Raw genomic sequence first — 15,820 nt, 5'->3', positions numbered from 1 at the left:
CCTGTACTATGTTGGAGCTTTTCAAAACCCAAAGAAAATCTCATTCCCGTGTTCAACATTTTGCTTGCCCCAACTGCTATCCTCTACTTCACGCAGTCACAAAAATAATCAATTGCCTCTAACTGTTTTCAACAAGGCTCTTCACACTGGGCAGCTTCCCATCAGGTCAAATAAAGATAGCCTTGCAAGTGGGGGTCTCCAGGGTGTGACAGACAAGTCAAATAATGACATTTCTCTGGGTATTTGGCTCTGAAAGAACTCCAATCCCATTCTACCCCCTCCAGGGGCTGCTAGATGGCTGGTTTTCACTGTAGTTGCAGGCTGTTGGTTTTTAAGTCTCCTATAGAACTGAAGAGGGAGGATGAGAACAGGGCAAGTTACAATATCACAGTGTTTGTTGTTCTTACAGAGATTCAGCCTTTTTCTAGAATAAACGCTCCCCAGACTGCTGCAAGCCCTTAGTCAATTTTCAAAGTTCTAAAATATTGGTTCTGGTTATTTTTGCCAATTTCTCATTGATTTTATGGAGAATTTTCAGAGCTCCTCACTCCAACATTTTTGCTGATATCCTACCATGTACTCTTTGTTTTTTTAACCTAAAATGCCTTTCTATATCCATTCCCACTACCCTGTTCAGATGTTGCCTCCTAGATGTGGGTGTGGCTTTTCTGAGGACACTGTCTCCTTGCTACTTGCTGTCATCTTTCCCCTCTAAGTCCAAGGAGGCCGTAACAAAAAGAGAGGTAGCAAAGAGGCTTTAAATGCTTTACAGCTAGGGCTCCTGATGATGCCAACTACAACCTCAGGGTGATTGTAGTCATTAAATGTGAATAATCAAGAGTTGACCTATTTTTAGAGTGCTGTGTTCTGTCCTTAAAAGAATAACTGATAAAGTTGAGAATATCACAATTTTGCCTAGTGGTTAAGGGTACGGGTGTTGCAGTGAAACCACATAAGTTCACTACCGCCTAGCAGGGATAATAATGGCATATATACAATCTATGAAGATTGTGGGGAACAATTCAAATAAAATCTTTAGCACAGAGTCTGGCCTAAGCACTCCATACATAGTTGCTGGGATTTTCATCACCATGGTCAGAGCACCAATGCCTAGTAGAAATCCCATATCATATGTCCAAGTAGGAAGGGACCTCAGAAATCTGCCAATTCAATTGCAAATCCAGGACAGTAACTCGCTTTACCTCACATCCCTATTAAATGAGGTCCAGCATGTGTTTTCATACTTCTAAGCACAGGGAGTTCACCATCTCAAAGACAGCTCATTGTGCTGATGAATCACCCTCATTGTTTTCTTCCTTCTAGTGAGCCCCAAGTCTTTCTTCCATTTTTCCCTTGAACACTTCAAAATTGAGCTATTATCATTTTTGCATGACAACTCTTCCATTACTGAAGGGTTTGCAAAACCCTTTCCAGCTCTTCTTTCTAGCTCTGGGAAAGAGGCTAGTACTTTCCATCGCACACCAACTTCCCCCCCACCTCTAGCTGCCACTGCCTGAGGTGTCCTACTAAAACCTTAAAGGCCTAGTTGGAAGAAATAAGTTCCCTTTGAGATACAAGAGATCTATTTATCTCTTTTCTACCTCCCTTCCCATGACAAGTGAATCCCTGTTCTGTGAACACAACCAGTTAAACACACACATGCATACACACACACACACACAGAGAAGAGTTGCAATTTATTGGTTGCTCTTTGGGGAAGATGATATAGAACATAATTGGGATTAAAATCAAATTCTAGTTACAGATTCATAAAACTTTGCTTTAAACCAAATTAACTTTTATGAGACTATTAAATCGCCTCTCATCCTCATACATAACAAAGTAACTCAATCATAGTCTATATAATCCTCTGTTGGTTTTTAATGATTAAAGCACACATAATACATAATGCAGTTGATATTAAATATCTTGAGAATGACAAATCAATAGAACTCCTTCCACTCTTAAGCATTAACTGGTCATTTAGACATGTTCTGTACATACACTTTTCATTTTAGATTTTCTCCTTAAAAGGACTTGTGAACTATTCATTATTATCTGCTATTTGTATACACACGTCATAAGTCTTCCAAAATAACATTTAAAATATCTCTTAATATTGCTTCAGAAATGTTAACCTTTAAGGAACATTCGATTAAAAAAAAGCAAAAGCTCAGATCCTGACTCTTGTAACACATGTTCAGATGTGTCGAGATTTTATTATTTCCCTCTGACCTGATAAAAGCCTCCAACAACATACAATGTGCCACTTTCTTCTTTGCTCAACTCAGAGGAAGTCAAATAAAGGAGAAAAAACAAATGCTCAAAATTACAGTGACCAAAGGATTTGAATTAATAATTACATTAAATAACCATAACTTTTTGTTTAACTATTCACATTCCACACAGTGGAAATTATCGTTTCCTCCAGATTTTTCACTTACATTTTTAAGTTTGAAGAACTACAATAACAAAAAAACAACTTACAGACTTGCAGGATGTGTGTTTTTCTCTTTTAATGCCAAGCACAAAGTGTACATCATAAAATTCATATTTGGTGTTTGGCATTATTTTAACAGGAAAAATTGAGATCACAAATATCTTGCCATAAAAAAATTCTACTATAGTAATGAAAAAAACATACTTCTTCATCTGTGACTCCAATACAACATGTAATAGACATGGCACTTTCAATAAATGTTGGAAGACACACCATACTTTGCTAGTCTTAATTTAGGCACAGTAAGAAAAGCAGACATTTCCCTCTTTGGTTAGCGCTGGTTTTTTTTTTGTTTGTTTTTTTTCAGGGTAGTTAGGCTGTTGATTATCCCAGTGAAGTTAATTTTGAGGAAATTCTCTTTACTTAAGCCAAATCCGACTTACATGCAAGACTGTGGTACAAGCTACTAAAAGAAGATTACTGCTGCCAACTTAAGTCATCTCTTTTTAACAAAACTGCATGCTTGTGGCAGAATTAAAACAACAAGAGAAATTCAGTGTCTGCTGGTTCTAAATGTCATTTTTCCTCTTCTAGTGTGGTTTTACATGTTCAGCTCCTTCCCCTTTCTTTTCCTCTCCCCCACCCTCAAAATTCTGGCTTAGTATTTGTGTGCTTAATTAAATCCATTCTGTGCTTTATTGTTGGAGGATGTGGATGATAGAAAGATTTAAGGCAGGGGCATACAGTGTACACGAAATACACGGACTGTGTGTTTGGACAAATTTGTCTCGTGTGGAATCATCAGTAGTGAGTTCAAAAGTTTCAAAACTCGACCCAATATTTTGGGTGTTCAAGATAACTTCTGCCTCAAAGCACGGTTCTGGCTTAGCTGTTAGATGGGAGAGCGCTGCACCAAAAAAAAAAAAAAAAAATACAATAAAAGCAGCCTCTTTAGTGCAATGCTGGCGCCTGGATGGGCAACTAAAATGCTAGTCGATGGTGCTTGTTTCCCATATCACACGTGACTTGGCTAGCAAGGATGAGAAGGTACAAGGCAAAAAAAAAAGTGTTTGGGGGGTGGGGATGGGTTTACATAGAAAACCTCAGGCTTGAAGAGAACAGGTGAGCCAAATCCAAAATGCAGTAAGGTCCACCTGCCCTGCACTTTGGCCATTAGATAAATCCTAAGCAGGGATGGGAAGAAGCCCGAGTTTAATCAGAGGAGGGGTCTACCAGTAGGTTCTGAACAATTACAATGTTACCCGAATCCCACCACCAGTAGAGAGACAGCTAATGCACCCAAATGTCTGGATTTTTTTTTTCCCCAAATGCTCTGATTTCTTAACTGGGATTTCTCATTAGACCCTGAGAAGGCAAAGGAAGAAGGGGAGGACACATCCTTTATACCTCCTTCCAGGCATTAAACTACTCCTTAGCCAGAGGCAATCACCTTTCTTTCGTTCTTCTCCTCTGCTCCCCACCTCAGTCTCCTACCAACAGCTAAAACAAAAGGACCCACAATATACTTCTAGCTCAAATAAAGCAGTCCCTCAACTCCCCCATCTTAGCCTGGTTCTTCACTGCCAGGGACACTCAGCAGAGGCAGAATCTTTATAGTAAGGGTTGTGGCTCTCAGAAGCATTACACAGAAATAATGAACTGGGAAAGAGGGGATTACAACCAAGCAAAAGGAAAGATATGAGGACCTTCTCCTTATGAGGTGTTTGTTTACTTCCTACCCCTGCATAGAGTGCTCTGAACTACATCTATTTTCTGTCTGAGGGGCGAAGTGGGGGGTGGGGGTCGTCTTGGTTTTGCTCACTCATGGGGTTCTGAAAATAGGAGTGGTCAATGTTTATGTTTTAAGTTTGGTGTCGGGTTACAGCCAATTTCAGCAGATCACAGTGACAGCCAAAGTTAGTGATTTTTTGGCAATTTCATTTCTCCTCTGTTCACTTGGTTTTGGTTAAATACCAGGGAAAAACTCGCTGAAGCATGGGTGGCACTGTGTTTTGGGGTTGGCCTTTCAAGACTCTACAGGTCTCCCTACGGAACTTGTGCTGTGCCCAATTGGTCCTCCCCTTCTGTCCCTCCCTCCACCCCCTCCTGTGTCCTTCTTGCCCTTTGCACGCCCACCAGGCTCCCGGAGTCGGGAGACCCTTCCCAAAATAAGAAACAGTCACGTCTATGGTCAAGTGAGCTAATTTCGAGTCCCTGGCAGAGAGGGAATTAGACCGAAATAGTCACTGAGATCCTAAGAAGGGATGGGCTGTGGAAGAGAGGAGGAGGAGGGGAAGAAGCAAGCACAGGTGGAAATACCCTTTCCAAGTAGAATGCAGCACTAAAACAAGGTCTCTTGCCCGCAGAGTAGCCTCTTGCGTTAACATTCATTCAGAAGGGAGATTCTGGTCCCCGGAAGGGCACACGGAATACACCGCAGAACCTGACCGCAGCCCTGCCCCTTTTCACGTGCCTCCTCCCCCGGGTGTGGGCCTTCTGTGCCAGCCCCATGGAAGCGGATACGTTTGCATAATAGGAAGTGCCCTCCTCTGGCATCTGCAAGCCCCCAGACACCCATACACACTCATGCACACAAACTACGCACTAGCAGGCTCCTGTCAGAAGGCAGCTGGCGGTTCTTCTTGCCTGTAGGTTGAAGCCAAGTAAGAATCAGGTCGTTTTAGGTTTGGCTCTGGGCCCGCCCGGGGCTGCATCCCTAGGACAGGCTGGGTGTGCTCAGCTTAATCCAAATCGATGGATATGCATCGACACTGCTTGACTCGTGTGACCCTCTTCTTCTTGGTGGGCGGCTGCAGTTCGGGGCAGTTGAGTGTGACCATCATGGTGGTGAACTTCTTGGGCTTGCAGAAGGAGCAGGACTGAAAGGAGCCTTCCTCCTTCCGGATGTGCCTGGGGATGTAGAAGGAGTTGCACTGGCCGTAGCAGAAGCGGTTGATGATGGTGCGGCTGTTGCAGCCCTCCTCGTGGATGGTCTGCTTCAGCGGCTGGGTTTTGCACCAGTCTCGCTTCAGGTATTTGCGCTCGGTCACATGCAGGGCCTCCTGGCTGGACTCCAGCACCTCCTCCCCGGGCATGGCGGTGCCACGCCCTTGGCCACGCCCCCGGTTCCTGGAGCCCGGCTGCTGGGGAGACTGAGTCTGCTCGGAGTCATTGTGCTGGGCCTTGTCTGGTGGGGGGATGGCACCTTGGGACCCCTTCTTTTTCCCTTCGGCGGTGGGCAGCAGGGTCCCCAAGAGGAGAAGCAGGGCTCCCACAGTGTAGGCGGTGCGGCTCATGCTATGGGAGGGAAGCACAGAGAGGGGAGACACAGAAGACGGACAAGTCAATTCAAAAATTAATAGCAGCTAACATTTTAGCAGGCACTTGTTAAACACTCTATGTGAGATATTTCATTTCCTTCTCACAATATCTCTATGAATCAGGTGTTATTATTCTCATATCCCCGCCCCCCCATCGTCAAGCCACGAAGTACCTTGCCCAGGGTCACCTGCGAAGAAGCCAAGGTCTGAACTCAGCCAGGCCCTATCTCTTCATGGCATGTCCTCCCACCGGAATTCCTTCCTGGCTGCTGACACCAATCACATCTGAAGTTGTCTTATGGTCACTTAATTGTATTCGTTCTTGTATTAGGTCCAATTACCTTTGCACCTCTCTGGGGAAAAACCCAGTTTTCTATTTAGTTCTACAGCAAGACAAATCGGCCTCACTGTCCAGGCTTCATCTGCCAGGAAAGGCTCCCAGTCTCTTTTTCTCCCCAACTGGCCTGAGTGCTTCCTGAGTTGTGCCTTGTTCGGTTGGTTGGATGCTTAGGAGATGTTCGCTGATAGCGTGCATTGCAAGGAAACCTCTGGAGGAGACAGGCAAGCAGCCGAGGGAGGGAGAGCACTTAGCAGGAGCAGCACTGGATGCAAAATCAAGACTGAGTTTCCAGTCCAAGTCTTGGGGCAACAACTTGCTATCTGACCTTGACAAAATCACTTTGCTTCTCAAGAAATGACTTCATGTAAGCACGGGTACAAAGACCTCATCTCCCCAGATAGGCTGTTCAGATCAAATTTGAGGTACAAAGGAAAGCAATTTTAGAACTAACCAAATCTATGGCAGGATTGCAGACAGAATGAGTTACCTTTCCAGAAAGATCACATTAACTCCTAAGACTCCTGGACCTCTCACCTGTTCTCATTTCTAAATGGGCATAGCTATTTTTTATATCATTCATGATATCGTGATATACATTTTTCTACTTTTAAATGGTGAAATAGGTCATTCACCTATGTGTGTGTATCTGTGTATGTAACATCTAGGAGGTAGAAAATGGCACAGGAAAACAGGTATGTGCAAATATTTACACTAATAAATGCCATGGACATGTAGAATAAATTAGTGATAGTGAATTATTGTGGATGGGCCTGGAGTTAGACATGGGTCAGAAAGGCAATGAACAATGGCAAAAAAAATTAGGTAAGTGGGGAGGCAGAGGGAAAACTAACAAAACAAACAAACAGGAAAGCAAAGATGGAGAGAGAGAGAAAAATGGAGTGAGGAATGTAAATCAGAGAAAGGAGGGCTCATCTAGAGGCAGAGTGTTAAGGGAAGGTAGAGAGGACAGAGGAGGAAGAGGAGAAGCCAGAGCATATTTTTGAAGAGTGCAAGCGTCACGCTATTGAGATTCTCCTGACACAGTGCCTCTCAAACCTCAATGAGCAGATGATCACCTGGGGGCATTGTTAAAATGCAGATTCTAATTCAGTAGGTCTGCCTTTCTAACAAGCTTTGAGTAACAAGGCCTGTAGCACTTGCAACCCTGGGGCACAGAAAAGAGTTATTAAAATGTGGAAGGATTTTCTTTTCAAAGAGTGCAATTGCAAATGCACAGCCTCCCTCTCAGGCCACCTTACCAAATCTGACCTGAATCTTAAGGCTTCCCCTATCCCCCAGCCCCCATGCCCACCATGGTTCTGAACCTAAGGCACTGCTGGGAAGTACCCATTTCCCTCCTCTCTTTTGTATGCCAGCATTACATATAATAATGTACAATTTAATAGTAACCTTATCACGTCCCCCCAAGGAACTATACAAGTTGGCATGATCCGCTAAAGCAATTACCTTTCAAAGACAGAGGCCCTGTGGAATCTACATTCTCTAAGCAACAGTCCCTGTAAGTAAAGACTATGCAACCCTAAGGATAATGTCAAATTAAGATAATTAAATATTAAATTTAAAATATCCTTAAATGGCACCATTTTTCCAACATTAACCTAATACTTTGGGGGAAGTTCAAGTTTGGAACTGATAATGTGACATTTAGCTCCTGTTCTTTGGACTGTAGACTCCCTGGCTTTTGTCAGTTTATGTTACAACATCCCTGTTCTTTAAACAGAGCCTTTTTTGCCTCAACAACAAAAAAATTAATTTCCTTGTTTTGTCTTTAAAAAAATCACTCATGAGAAAAGTCCAGTTATAAAACAGGGCTGATTTTCTCCAGAGACCAGGATAACTTGAGCCATGACAGTTCAGTCTCCTAGGCAAATATATTGTGAATTTGAGAAGCTTTTACAAATTTCTGCTATTTATTCAATTGGGGGCCAGGATCTAAACTAAAATTCAGTCTCTGCCCATTTCAAAGAGGAGCATGAGACAGCCGTAGGCCTACACCCACAGTCTTCCCTCCTCCCTACTGAAAATGGCCCCAAGGACAATTCAGCCCTCCCAGAGCAAGACCCTCTGAGTCCAACATCACAGAGGCTAATCTGAAACTGACTGGGAAAGTACACTGTGTGCATAGGACAGTTCACGTCATAAAGCCATCCCCTCCCACAAACATCTGTCCAAAAAATGGCAATTTTCTTTCTCCAGACCAACATGGGACTCTTTTTATGCTCAACTTTTCCTTCCTGGCATTTTCACATCTGTCATTAAATAAATACCTAGTCTGAGAGTCATGAGGACTTATTCATCACCTTATCCTCAGTGCCTGGTGCAGAATAGGTGCTCTTCTGTTAAATGAATGCTTGTTATGGACCACACTGATTTACAGAGGTTCCGTTTTCGTTTTTAAAATGCCTTCACATGTGCCAATGAGCAGCCGAGCCTAACATAATCTTCTTTTTTTTTTTAAGATTTTATTTATTTATGTCAGAGAGAGAGCACAAGAAAGGGGAGAAGCAGACTCCCCACTGAGCAGGGAGCCTGATGCGAGGCTCCATCTCAGGACCCCGAGATCATGACCCCAGCCAAAGGCAGACGCTTAACTGATTGAGCCACCCAGGCGTCCCCTAACACAATCATCTTAATTTCTGACTTACAGTATAGCAAACTCTTAGCCTAGAAGTACCTTAATATTTGTCTTTCTTTTTCTAGGAAAACTTCAGATAGCCACTATTTTTTACCTGGTCCCATGCAGAATGCTGTGGGTTTCATTTTCTAATTGAAGCCATTGTATTCACTATGGCAGAAACCAACAATAAAGCAAGCAGTAAATTCAAAATTAGTCAACTGTGGTTTTCAGTTTTAATTTGGATAGACTTCCTGTTCCTATGGGAGCGTGCGAACCCTGTAAGCCCAAGGGGTCTGGAATGACAGGCTGTTTTCTTATTTTTTGGTTTTTTAAGAAAAGTAAATTTTTCTCAAAATAAGGTTTATTAGGTGTGGAAAATGTTTTAAAATGGTTTTTCATTTTTTAGAAAAGCCTACTTTTTAAGATCTTTAGTGCTTATTGTGAGGCTTTTGACTCTTTAAAACTTGTAACTAGTTATTTGGAGAAAAGTAAAAACCAACTTAAGGAATCTCAATCAACACAGACCTCAGCTTAAAGATCAGTGGTACTCTGAAGGGCTCTGCATATTCCACATGAGTAAGAGTTCGAAGGTTGAGAACTCTAATAGTTCTAGAACCAGGGCTCTGTTAAGTCATTGTGGTCACCCAACCTCCCCCCGCACACACACACCACAGACTGGTCATGATTACTCAGTGAAGAAAAAGGGACTGTTTTGTTCTTGAAATCCCAATTGTATTGCCACCAAATAATTTGCACTTTGTAAATATCACAAGCATGCAGGAAATCATGAAGATGTAAATTTCTTGAGACAATTCTTTTCCATATCAGCACCTCACAGAATGCCCCATTATCAAAAATCAATCCAAATCTTAATCAAACCTCAGGTTCCTATGAATTATCCCTCATGCCCAACCATGAGCTGCAAACATTTTTGGTAATTTGCATTCATGAAATGACCCACTCACATCATTGAAGATGAGCTGCATTTTGTGGGTCCAGAGTGCATCAGGACACCCAAAAAAGACCTCCCTTTACACTCATTGCAGACAACATTCTTCTTTTCAAAATTTGCCTCAACTTCTCCTTAATGCATTTCTGCTTCTCCAAGTAATGTGATATTTTCGTGGTGAGCTTTCTCTGCAATTGCTCTCCATCAGCAAGACCCACCCACCCCTACCTTTTTTCCCTTTACTACTGTCCTCCCCCCAATCCACTTGTCCCAGAGCACATAGATACTCTCAAAGCAGTTCTTCTCTACCTGATGCTTTCCTCTACCTGATGGTTTCCCATAGTGATCAAGAGATATAGCTTATCCCACACCTCTGTCCTGTGTAGGTCATGGTGATTTATTCCAATCTTCACAAGGCTCTATGAACATAATCATCTAACTCTAGGGAATCAGAAATAAAAATGCTCTGTGTGACCTGTATCCAATATTCTCAATGTCTTTGGGCAAGTTTAGGTCAGCTCCTTTTGGCACTCTTCTTGCTGTATTTCTCATTTTAGCTAACCAACCTGCTTATAATCAGTTAAATGGAGTGCTGAGTGGGAATTACAGTGAATTGACAATGGTCAGCAAGCCAGATGTCTATGCTTGAACATCTGATTGACTCCTCCTGATGAATTAAGTTTTAGAAAGACGTTCAACAGGCATGACATCAAATTATTCTCCCAGTAGAAGAAAATAATTAAAGTGACAGCAAATGCTCTAAATGCAGGCCAGATTTTAGAATAATCTCCTTTTTCTCAGAACTAAATCTTTGAGAAGAGAAAGGTTATTTTTAACTTGATCTTGAATTTTTAAAAAGATAGCTTTTATTATTTTTTTAAAGATTTTATTTGACAGAGAGAGAGATAGCGAGAGCAGGAACACAAGCAAGGGGAGTGGGAGAGGGAGAAGCAGGCTTCCTGCCGAGCAAGGAGCCCGATGCGGGGCTCGATCCCAGAACTCCGGGATCATGACCTGAGCCGAACGCAGACGCTTAACGACTGAGCCACCAAAAAGATAACTTTTAGAAGTTAAGTAGAGAATTTCATAAGAATATACTGGGTCGATTTTTTTTTTTTTTCAGACAGGTTGAACCAAGAAGATAAAAATTACTTGCTTGCAAACTAGTAGAGGATAAAGTCTCATCCTGTATGAGTTGCAAGACCCTAACTACAGCCACCTTATTCAGAAGACCATTCAAACTAAATCTGGCTGGCCTCCCACATCGCATAGTACAGAAAGGAAACCACCAGGTAGTTAAGTATCTCAGGAGCTCTATGCTCACTGGAAGATTTTTTGCTGAAGTGAATGATTGTATACAATTTTTGAGGTCAACAGGAAACAAGTTAGAAAGTCATAAATATTCACTGAGCAGTGCTACTGAGAGTCAATCTATAGGTTCTATATTGTGATGCAAGATGTGTGCTAGTCTGAATTTGGGATTTAATTTCAGAACCACCTTGTAATATATCTGGTGCTGTATAATGTTACTGCCTCTTCCAGTACCACCACCAATAATCAGAGTTATCTATATTTTTGAACCCTTAGCATGCATGGCATTGTGCATAAATCAGACCGTATTTTATCATTTCTTTTTCACGATAGAACATGCGGTAGATAATATTGTCTTCCTCTTATCGATCAGGGAATCCAGAGTCAGAAAAGTTAGGAATCTGCCCAAGGTCAAACAGCTCCTCAGCTGGAGAGTCAGGGTTGGAGACCCATTCTACCTAGCCCCCAAACGTGTCTTTAACCACTGTTCTATGGACACCCAGCACAGTACTTAATAAGGGATGCGTGGACTTCTTTCTAATGCAATACAGTTTGAAGAATATTGTAAGTCAAATAATTATCTAGTTTGTATCTTGATGTTCACATGTGAAAAAAAAAAAAAAAACTTCTGTTGTCCCAGGAATTACTGTTGTACTTTGCATTTCTAAGAGCATATGTTAAAACTAAAGAAAATTCCTTGCAGATGTAAGGCATGGGCTGGTAACACTTGCCTGATCTGTGCCTTTCAGTTGGATGCTACAGTTACCTCCCCAACACCTCCCCCCCCCCCCCCCCCCCCGCCCCCATACTTTTCTTTACATAAAAGCATTAGGTTTTCCCACCAGTCCTTAACTCTCTCTTCTAGGACATGCTCCACAGCTTCACTGTTGACAAGCATTTCTTTGGAAAGGGGTCTGTGGCATAAAATTTCTTGGCCTTATTTCACTTGTGATACTTAAACATTAAGACCGAGGGCTTCAGTTTAGAAGACAAGGCAGGCAGCTCTGATTCAAAGATGTGAGGACACAGTAGGTTTCTACTCTTCTCTGTCTAATCATTCCCATAAAGACTGTGTCGGCCAACTAGGATTTCCTATAGATGGTGGGTTACCAAAACATTTCACTCAAAATGGACTTTTAAGAAACTAGGAAACCTGTAAAATTACGAAGTTTACAAAAGACTTTAATTCCTACAATGACCTGAGGGTTAAATACACACACAGAGAGCAACTATGGTTCTAAAGAACGCTTCAATAATTAGTTAATACTACAATTGGAGAGTGCAATTTATCCAGTGATAGCAATCAAATCACCTACTGTTGTAGACTTGCGTGGGCCAGGGAGATGAGACCGTAGTTTTCTTAAGATCTTTCCCTTGTTGCTTTGAAATGCCCATCTCTTCAAGGCCCCTAGGCCCCCCTTCCAAAAAAAAGAAAAAAGAAAGGAAAGGAAAAGAAAAAAGTAAAGAAAAGAAAGGAAGGGGTCGGGGCTGAAAAGCCCTGGGGTGAAAGAAGACTCCTCACCCTGGGATCGGGGTTATCTTAACCTCTTCTCTGCTATTTATTTAAGTTGTGTGTACAGCCAAAAGGAAGCCACCACTCTGGGGTCCCTGGGACAGCTTAAATCCCCGTGACCCACTTAACAATAGATTGTTTTAATCAACTCGTGTCCTGGCACCATCTCGAAGGGGAACATAAACAGACGCGCACACCGCTCGGATCTGCTTTTTCCAGCGGGAGATCCGATTACCTACCAGTGGTCGGCTCTCTGCCCTTGTATCATTTAAGGAGAGATTTTAACCCCTAACGTCGAGGCTTTATTTCTGTGTAAAAGTGCTGCGATTCTAAGTCGACAGAGGAGGAGAAGGCGGCAGCCGGATTCAACCCGGGGACCCATTCGGGCCATCTCCGGGAGCGCGGGAAGGGCTTCACGGCAGAGGCCCGGTCACCGCCTGTCTGCCCCCCGCCTCGCCCGGGGACTGTCGCCAGAGCCCCCCGCGGGGAAACACCCGGCTGGGGCTGCCCCCAAGGCGGAGCTGGGATCCGAAGGCAATGCCAAGCCAGAGCAGTGGCGCGTCCGTTCTTATCGCTCCGGCCGGCAAGGTGACAGCCCCTCCGACCCCGGGCCTGGCGACGGGGTCAGCGAGACGGAGAGAGAGAACTGGGGACGACCGGGGCGTCTGAGCCGCCAGTCCCGCGTCGTTCGTCGCTAGCGAGACTCAGCGAGGGGGGCGGGGGCCTCTAGGACACATTAAGGAGTACCGGGGAAACGGAACCCGGCGGCTTGGCGCTGCCTGGCCCCCGGCCGTCCGCACTTCAGCCGAGGCGCGCGTGGGGCGGGCAGAAGCCCAGAAGACTGCACTGAGCGCCCACGCGTGCGCAGCCAGCCGGCGGATGGTGCGGTGTTTGTGGTGTGAGCACTGCAGCCGCCCCGACCGCGCACAGCCCTTCAGCTGACCCGTTACCCGACGCTCCGGCTTCCACCGCGGCCGAGCTCCGCGGCTCTGTTCTAGCCCAAGTCTCCATCTCACCTTGAGGGCGAGCCAGTGGACCCACGGCTCATTCTCCGGACCCTCCAGCCCACCGCAGGATCACTCTTGCGACTCCGACGGGAGCCGCCGGCCGTCCCGAGCCCCAGCGCCCCGCTTCAGACACGTGGCACCCTCTCAGTGCGGCTTGCCGGGGGGTCCAGTGTGGAGCCGCAGGTCCCGGCTGCTCCCCACCGCTCCCGCGACGCGCCCACCAGGACTCCGCGCCTCTGAGCTGCCGGCGCGGCTGGCACACGCACCAGGAGCGCGTTAGCTGGGCTCCCGGAGGTGGAAATGGGATGCGGGGCAGCAGCTCTCGCTCTTGACATCCTCCTTCCCAGGCTTTCCCTGCGGACCGCGCAAGGTGAGGTTACGGCAGCCAAGACGTTGGCGGGAAGGACCCTGAATTTTTCTGCATAATTCACCCTAGGGAACCGGGGCCTCGATCTGCGCGCCTGGAGGGCTACCGCGCGTCTGCACCGAGAGGGACGCGGGAGTCCTTTGCAGGGGAGCCCCTGCGCGCTCTCTCTCTCTCTCTCATTCCCTCACTCACTCTGACGGGAGCCTCTGCACTCACCTGTCAGTGCGGCGGGTCTTCCGGGCTTGCGCTCTCGACACCGGGCGCTGTGTGCGACCGCGGCCCGAGCCGCCCCGGCTTGGCGCGGGGTCAGCCGGACAGAGAGCACGGCTCTCGCTGCACACTGGGTCGCCCGGTCCGCGGAGGGCGCACCGAGTGCGGGGCATCGCGCCGTCTCCCGTTTAAATGCCGGCAGCCGAGCCGGACGCCCGGGGCCGCGCCTCTCCATTGGCCAGGCGCCGCCGCCGCCGCCGGACCCGCTATCCGCCCCCTTTCCCGGTACTGCCCCCGCCCCCCGCACCCCTCCTGCCTCCCCGCGGGGTCCCCTCTCCGCCTGCCTCGCCTCTTTGTCTGCTCCCCCCGCCCAGGCCGGCTGGGAGAGGTCACCCCAGGGAACCGCGCCTGGAATGCACAGCAAATCACATTTTCCGCTCCCGTTGGAGGGGGAAGCGCGGGAGGAAATCCCCCCGGCTCCCGGCCCCTCATTCCTCCTCCGCCCCAGGCCTGGGCTTTTCCTCTCACCAGCCCCGCTTCGCCTCCGTTGGCCCCGCAACGCGCTCGGTCGCAGAGGCTGCCCTGGAAAGAGCAAGATCTCCGTGGGATCTCGACAGACGAGGCGATTCTTGCCCGGTGGCGGGAGCGGGACTGCAGGATGCTCTCGTTGAGCGGTCGCCACGGCTCCGGCGCGGCTCGGCCCGAGGCCCCCAACTTCGAGGGCGCTGACCCCCGCGCCCCCGTTAACCCCGGCGGGCTCGCCGGCCGCCAGCAGGGGCCTGTCTCCAACATGACACCCTCCTCTCCTCGCCCGCCTCCGGTTCTTTCAGCTCAGATGCTGACGGCCTCGGCCGAGAGTGTACGGAAGGGAGTAACGGAGGGGAGAATAAACCTAAAAGGACCCTCACAAGTCCAGGTTTCCATTTCTAAGCCATCTTTAAACGGGAGAGAACAATAGCTATGAGCGAAGAGGCTTTCCGTAGCATGTTCAAGATGAATAAATCAGGAAAATAAAACGTCAGGCGAGGAAGTAACTTCCCAGAAATAGAAGACAAAAACCCCCCGTTTGTGAAAAGCCGGCGTCACATTCTGTATTTATTACCGAGAACCCAATGGATAGTGGTGAACATACTAAGCGCATAAATATTTTTCGAAAGATGAGCGAACACTTTCATTTGTTCTCTTAGCTCGAAAATGGGTTCCTCAAAGAAGCCGTAAATTCCGTGTGTCGAAGTTATAGCCCGTGCAAAAATCAAGCCGGCTGAAGGTCTGCAGACCGGCTCCACCAGCCAGGTCAGATGATGACTTGCGGGGGGAAGGTTATAGAAGGAAATGTGAAGGTGCCTGTACTCACTAAAGCAAAATAAACAAAACAATGAAACCCAACAAAAGGTATTTAGGAAACAGTCCTGATTTAAGCATTTGGCTAAGAAAACAAAACAAAACCCCAGAATAGCATGATCTTTTTTCTCGAGGCGGTCATTGTGGGGAGGCGGCAAGAAACACTGAACACCTACTAGATATTCTTAAGAACTTGAAATCAATTTTTCAAAATAAATGAAACAAGGAGGAAGTCTGCATTAAATCAATAGCTAGAGAATCTTCATCACCGGAATGCATTGTTTGTGCAATCTGCAGTTTCTACCCATAAACTCGGTGCTCCGCTTTAAATTTCGTTTCCGATATTTTTTTGTTAAATTGTCCCATGTAGTTTGTAGTTGCTTG

The 15,820-nt window shown here is 46.1% G+C and overlaps 1 protein-coding gene across 4 annotated transcripts; it reads right to left on the bottom strand.

Moving 5' to 3' along the window:
- Window positions 1-1,678: 1,678 nt before the first annotated feature.
- On the bottom strand, window positions 1,679-14,288 carry GREM1 (gremlin 1, DAN family BMP antagonist). 4 transcript variants are annotated; one of them, XM_036109127.2, is made up of 3 exons: window positions 14,102-14,207; window positions 12,311-12,416; window positions 1,679-5,737 (listed from the first exon to the last, which is right to left on the bottom strand). In XM_036109127.2, exons 2-3 carry the CDS (start codon window positions 12,391-12,393, stop codon window positions 5,182-5,184), a joined length of 639 nt encoding a protein of 212 aa, XP_035965020.2. In that variant the 5' UTR covers window positions 12,394-12,416; window positions 14,102-14,207; the 3' UTR covers window positions 1,679-5,181. The 4 variants fall into 4 exon arrangements, with proteins under 4 accessions (XP_035965020.2, XP_035965024.1, XP_035965021.1 ...); XM_036109131.2 differs by having other exon boundaries at window positions 12,315-12,416; window positions 14,102-14,140; XM_036109128.2 differs by lacking the exon at window positions 12,311-12,416 and having other exon boundaries at window positions 14,102-14,288.
- Between the last annotated feature and the right edge of the window lie 1,532 nt (window positions 14,289-15,820).

The sequence above is a fragment of the Halichoerus grypus genome, chromosome 8, assembly GCF_964656455.1.
Source record: "Halichoerus grypus chromosome 8, mHalGry1.hap1.1, whole genome shotgun sequence".
NCBI classification, from domain to species: domain Eukaryota; kingdom Metazoa; phylum Chordata; class Mammalia; order Carnivora; family Phocidae; genus Halichoerus; species Halichoerus grypus.
The sequence above is the reverse complement of the archived record's forward strand: the minus strand, read 5'-3'. Positions and strand labels throughout refer to the sequence as shown.

Coding starts and splice junctions, on each gene's coding strand:
- GREM1 (XM_036109128.2), bottom strand. CDS start 14,268: ATGCCCCGCACTCGGTGCGCCCTCCGCGGACCGGGCGACCCAGTGTGC. Junction 5,738..14,101: donor AAGACCCGCCGCACTGACAG/GTGAGTGCAGAG, acceptor TCCCTCCCATAG/CATGAGCCGCACCGCCTACA.